Source organism: Phragmites australis, chromosome 12, assembly GCF_958298935.1.
Source record: "Phragmites australis chromosome 12, lpPhrAust1.1, whole genome shotgun sequence".
Lineage (NCBI taxonomy): Eukaryota > Viridiplantae > Streptophyta > Magnoliopsida > Poales > Poaceae > Phragmites > Phragmites australis.
Window position 1 is genome coordinate 13397145 of NC_084932.1, and position 6614 is coordinate 13403758.

The 6614-nt window shown below is 40.2% G+C and overlaps 1 protein-coding gene across 1 annotated transcript; it reads left to right on the top strand.

Moving 5' to 3' along the window:
- Positions 1–200: 200 nt before the first annotated feature.
- On the top strand, positions 201–1871 carry LOC133886140 (probable O-methyltransferase 2). The gene is made up of 2 exons (XM_062325875.1): positions 201–1074; positions 1266–1871. The coding sequence occupies exons 1-2, from the start codon at positions 277–279 to the stop codon at positions 1563–1565; spliced, it is 1098 nt and encodes a 365-aa protein (XP_062181859.1). The 5' UTR covers positions 201–276; the 3' UTR covers positions 1566–1871.
- Positions 1872–6614: the final 4743 nt, after the last annotated feature.

Sequence of the window (6614 nt, forward strand, 5' to 3'; positions counted from 1 at the left end):
CAAAATAGCCCATTCCTGCAATTTATTTTGATGCTGACTTAATCAGCTCGTGTTCCGTGCTTTCGTATAGTTCAGTTTACTCATTTCTATCCTACTTAACCAACTTGTGGTCCATGAGAGGCCACAGTCCAGCAATGCCTCACAATCAAATATACTTTGCACAGCAATAGCAGGCCGATGCACCCTATTTAATCCCTTGCAAGCCACGAACAAATCAAAAACATCACAGCACAATCGCCGAGAAAGATACAGAGAGTGAAACCGAGACAAACCACAATGGCGGCTGAGTCTCAGACCATCGTTGTTCCCACTGATGCTGAGCTGCTGCAGGCTCAAGCTGACCTTTGGCGCCACAGCCTCTACTACCTCACCTCCATGGCACTCAAGTGCGCTGTCGAGCTTCACATCCCAACTGCCATCCATAATCTTGGAGGGGCTACATCGCTTTCCGACCTGGTAACCGCGCTGTCCCTCCCCCCAGCTAAGCTTCCATTCCTCCGCCGCATAATGCGGTTGCTGGTCACGTCGGGCATCTTCGCGTCTGATAGCAATGCCGAGGTAGAGACCTTCCGCCTCAATCCACTCTCTTGGCTCCTGGTGGAAGGTGTGGAAGCGGAAGACCACACCTATCAGAAATACTTCGTGCTCGGCACGGTTTCACGGCATCATATTGAGGCGGGGTTGTCTCTGGCTGACTGGTTCAAGAAGGATTTGGCGCCACCAGTGCCGTCGCCATTCGAGGATTTACATGGTGTGTCACTCCTTCACGAGAATATGTCGCTCCTGGACAAGGAACTTGATAGGATTGTCAATGAAGGTGTGGCAGCACACGACAATTTGGCAATTGGAACAATAATTCGGGAGTGCCATGATCTTTTCAAGGGGCTGCAATCACTGACTGACTGCTGTGGTGATGGCACGACTGTGAGTGCTATCATGAAGGCGTTCCCTCACATCAAGTGCACTGTGCTGGACATTCCAAAGGTTATTAAGACCACACCAGCTGATGCCGTTAACTATGGCGCGGGGGACATGTTCAAGTTTGTCCCACCTGCTCAAGCTGTGATGCTCAAGGTATGAATTGGGTAAAAACAATGGCTATTACTCTCACATGCTTCATTACAAATGAAAATAAGAACTCCTAAAAGCTAGAGGAACTAGGACTTTGTTTGTTCTGACATGGTCACATATAGACTCATCTTTTTTGTAAATCTTTACATACTCAATTATGCCTTGTTAAATTTATAGAACTTTATTTATTGTAGCTTGTACTGCACTTCTGGAACGATGAGGATTGCGTGAAGATCCTGGAGCAATGCAGGAAAGCAATTCCTTCCCGAGAAGAGGGAGGGAAGGTGATCATTATAGAAATAGTTCTTAGCCCTTCGATGGGGCCAATAATGTACGAAGCTCAACTCCTGATGGACATGGCCATGATGGTGAATACTAGAGGCAGGCAGCGGGACGAAAATGACTGGCGCGAGATCTTTATGAAAGCAGGTTTCTCCGACTATAAGATCGTTAAGAAAATAGGAGCTCGTGGCATCATCGAGGTTTACCCGTAAGACTGCACGCCCAAAGGTTCGCTCACAGTTTCACCAAAAAAATAAAAAAAAGGTTTGCTCACAGCAGTGTGGATCAGTATGGATCGGACAATGTCCTGTGAGGAAATAAATAAATGGAGTGTCCTATTTCCTAAACAGAGTTTCATGGATCCGAAAGTAGCTTAGTTGTCAAGCTTTACTACTTTGAGATCCGATTAGTACCCTCTGTTTTCAAATGTATCAGATAATTTTGTGTGCTTTGCCATGTTGATTTGGTTTTATGTACGACCACAATATGTTATGTAACATATCATGTATCATGTTCCATCACTGTGCATACAACTATACGTATGAATTATGATACATAAAAATATGGAAATGCCTAAATCGAACAGAAGTCTAATAGACAACAAAAAGGGGGACAAGTGGCTCTGTTGCAGTTATTTTTCAATTGGAAGGAAGGAGCACAGGGATACAAACCACTAATACTACACGTGAGAGTGCCCCTTATGGCACACCTAAAGTGTCGTGTATGAACTCACTGGTAGGGATGAAAATAGATTGGATATAGATACATATTCCAATCCTATGTTCTATCTTATATTTTCTCATTGGGTTCAAAAGCTAGATACGGATAGTGTCAAATACAAGTACGGATACAGATAGCCTCAGTCATGGATACAGATTGATACGGATTGAATATGTGACAAGTCCGATGCAGGCAATAATAGTCACGAATATTTATCGGATATTGAGTACAAGCAACAACCATATATATCTCATATATTATGATTATTCGATTATTCCACGTATCCAAAATTTAACTACATTAGATGTCTAACAAGCAAATCAACAATATATTCCCATGGAAGAAGTTATACTAGAGTGAAATTGGAGAAGTTATGAGTGCCCAATATATTAGTTGAAGTTTCTACTAATTATTTGAACATATTGATAACTTCAAATGAAAATAATCAACTAAAAACTTGTAGTCATCAAGAGCTACAGTTCTCACATAAAGATCATCTCTATCCAACTCCGTATGAAAAAGTTATAAGTTTTGGAAGATAGGTTCGAATAGATGTGACAGTATTAAGATATATCCGATTTTATTATTGGATATTCGATATCCGATGGATACCTGACTCTCTATATTCGAATCTGATAAAACTATCAGAGATCTGATCCGATATCTAAAATTTCTTTCGGATATTTGATATGCAATTAGCATATAAATCGTACTAGCGAAAAATTAAACCCATTTTCACCCCTACTCAGTGGCGAGCATTGAGACTTGAGTCTCACTATCCCAACAAGAGGTCATCTTTGCTCAACAACACCAAAAGATCCTCACTTGAGCTAAATATGCAGTGGTTAGATTGTTACCACTTTTGTTTGATTTTTGGTCGGAATCATTTTCTTGGAAATAAGCCAAAAATATAGTGAAATATGTTTGCCCGTTAATTGCAGCTAATCAACTCAACTTTAAGTTAAGCACTGGCATATCCCAAGTCCATCCCGAGAAGTTGCATCTCCTGAAATTGGACATGCGGAGTAGCAGAGTACGAACTATCCCAATCCAGCGTACACACTTGACTTGAGCCGTGGAATTTTTATTTTTTAAGTCCTTTTCGAAAATAATTTTTACAAATGGATTTTGAAGGAAATGTTATCTGAAAATAGACTCTTCGAACAACGTTAAAGACTTTGATGCTGTTGATCTATTACAGGACATCACCTAATTTAACGATGAACACTTTGACACTAGGAGCGCTGTAAGCCCTATCACCAAACAATTTGCCGCAGTGACCAAGCTAGCTGCTCAGTGCTCAATCGTGCAGCAGGACAGGAGGGTGCATGCCATGACATGCAGCAGAGTCACGTGAACCTCGGGTGGATAGGAACATAGTGCAGCTTTTGATCAGCTCCTTCAATACAGAAAAATATATAGAGTGTGATTGGTTGGGAGCTTAGATAAGTATGGATAGTATATATTGATGGAGGAGAAATAAGTCGAGTGGAATTATATTTGTTAAAATAAAGAGTATTTGGTTGGTTGTATCTATTTGAGATATTGAGTTGAGTTTTTATTTGGTTGACCAAATATAAGATCACATAAGTGGTAAAAGTTAATATTTTGATTGGTTGCTCAAATGAAAATGATTTTATGACACTGACACCTAGCCTGCTTACATAAGCAGATGTAGAAGTCTACATCTAAACTGAGCTAAACTAAAACATTCCATATAAATACTAAACATGCTTCTTTATAAAATTATAGATATCTACCTGACCAAGTTACTTCTATATATAACAAACAATCACATCCTTATGTAAGACTAAGCCCAAGGGAGTCCCTTCACGGGTAGATTCCCATCGTGAAGAGATTCCCGTTCCTTTCAGCGCTCCCAACGGTTTCCCTTCACGGTTCCCTTCACGACGGGATTCTCAGGGTCATTCCCTTCAGGACGGGATTCTCTCTCCGTTCCCTTCGCAATTCCCCTCGAAGGAAAACTGTTGGAGATAAGAGGAAATAAAGGGAATGAGAACAGAGAAGAGAATCGGGAAGGGAACGAAATGAAGGGAATATGATTGGAGATAGTCTTAGACTATCTATGAGTAATAAACAATTGAATGTAAGGGAGAGATAGGTGACAGCTGTGGGCTGTGGGGGTAGGTACTACTCGTGATCAAGTTTCCAGGAGTATCAGTGTTTTGCATTTTGTAATGCATAGGTGAGAGGTACTAGTCATGGTCAAGCTTCTTTCTATGGACTTCAATCCAGGGAATGAAATATAGAATTAGTATATATCCAATTGTAAAGAGATAGATAAAAATAGAGATAGCTATGTGTTGTCATTACAAGTGGCATTGAACAATGTCTATTTTGTAGAAGCTTATTTGAATGTGGTTGTGGAAACCTTCTGAGCCATGCTAGGGCTGTTAAGTTTCCCATTCGAGACAAAAAAAAAATACATAAAATAATAATAGACAAAGTAAAACAAACCCATAAAAGACATCATTGAACTAGGCTAGAAGCTCCTTGAAGAGGAAATTTGTAGACTGTTGTTCTTGTTACAAACACTTGTTTTTGTTACAAACACTGTTGATACACATCATGTCCACTACTTAAGAAACAAACCAGGAATAGCGAGACCGACAACCGCTAGATTAGGCCTACGGCTACCAGGTATTGGTAGGATTAATATTTGATCTTATGGGCCACATCCATGGGCGAGGTGCTTGCATTTTGGAAGGTTCTTGCGTTTCTCTCCTTCCAAATATTTAGCTAAAAGGTGATCATGAGTCTGTTGAATTGGCTTCTTATCTGTTTGTGGATCTTTCTTGTGGCTGCCCATCACCAGCCAAAAAGGGTGTGAAATTGATCCATCCCTTGGAAGTTATGGAGTTGCAACCAACTTAGGAGGTGAGACCACACCTCTTTCGTGAACATGCAATCTTTGCAAAGATGTGTCGGGGTTTCATTTTCTTGATCGCATATGTGGCGGGTCTGATCATGTGAGGAACCGTCCAAATAATATTCTAATTAATTATTAAATTGATCATTTTCTTAATCATGACTTCAAGGATTAATTAGAATACTGCTCTAGTAGTTCTGGCATGTGTTTTGTGTATAAGATCGGAACACATGCCTTTCTAACATAGAACATCAACATAGCTTAAGAAAGAGTGAGTAATTAACATTATATTACAAGTTCTTAAGCATGTACTAAGTTAATATAGTTTATAACAAAAGAGAGCTATAAAGAGACTAAAACCTGCTCAACTCTGAAAAAAAAAACTACGCAGCGAAAACAAAAGCTAAAGATAACAAAAGATGGGGAAACCATATGCCCTTAGACTTCACCCTGAACGCGCGACCTCCAAGAGTAGGATGCACTACTTATTCCCGCCACTCACATCGGCGGGCGTGAAATAGCCAAAACTCCTCCTCACCTGCAAAACCTATAGAGTAGCTGAATATGAAGGTACTCGCAAGACTTAATCTATAATGGACACTTATAAATAGTCTAACTCCAAGGATGATGTATTGGGACGTTAGCAAGAATACAACTACATAGTTAAGTAAATTCATATGCGAAAGAAAATTTGACATAAATATGTGTGAGCATCTATACTTAATCAAAGTAACAAACTAGCCCATAAACATCAACTGAATATAAAGTAAAAGGAACCATAGTAGTAACATCTATAACGAACCATCTCAACTATACCAAACCACATTTGTAACTCTACGACTACTGCAAATGGACAAAAGCATACTCATGACCGAGAGCGCGATATTTCAAAATATTTTTACACCCTATAAGGGGTACTTCTTTACCTACATGACTTGAGGACCATACGGCTTGTATGATCACACAAGTCTATACGAGGGTACCATGTCAACCTTTTCCAATAAGCCTCGATCGTTTGATCATGTGTCGATACATATGTGGGTCATCCAGAACTACATCCGGAGCAAGCTGGATACCCCAACCGGCCTCATACCCGACACCATTGACCCGCACGCTAAAAAGCCACATCTATAAAGGTAATTGGCTTATTTTCCAATATATGACATGTAGTAAGCACGGAAAGTGCTAAAGCCAACTGTAACAATGATCGATGCTTAAATGATGCAAGCGGTCCGGGTCCCTCTCCCGACCTACCCAAGGGAACTCCACATTCGGGTAGGACAAACACCCCTAACACCGCCCACATCTCGCCTCACCCACCCTACTCATCCAACCGACACCATCAACCCATCATTATGATCATTGTGCAAGTAATTACAGCCTATGCTTGCGAACGAGGAAACATTTCACTGATCAACTTCTACTGAGGAACTAAGCACTTGCTAAGCATCACGAATAACATTTTAAGTTAGACAACATCATATTGAACCTAGGCTATAAGGATACGGATCAACAATTATTTAAGATAGGAGAATTAGTGCATCAACATAGGTTCTACCCATCATAAACCCGACATCGACATAAACTCATGCATAATATATATAAAGCGTAATTATCACATATGACGTATATGATCCAAATTAATGGGAGA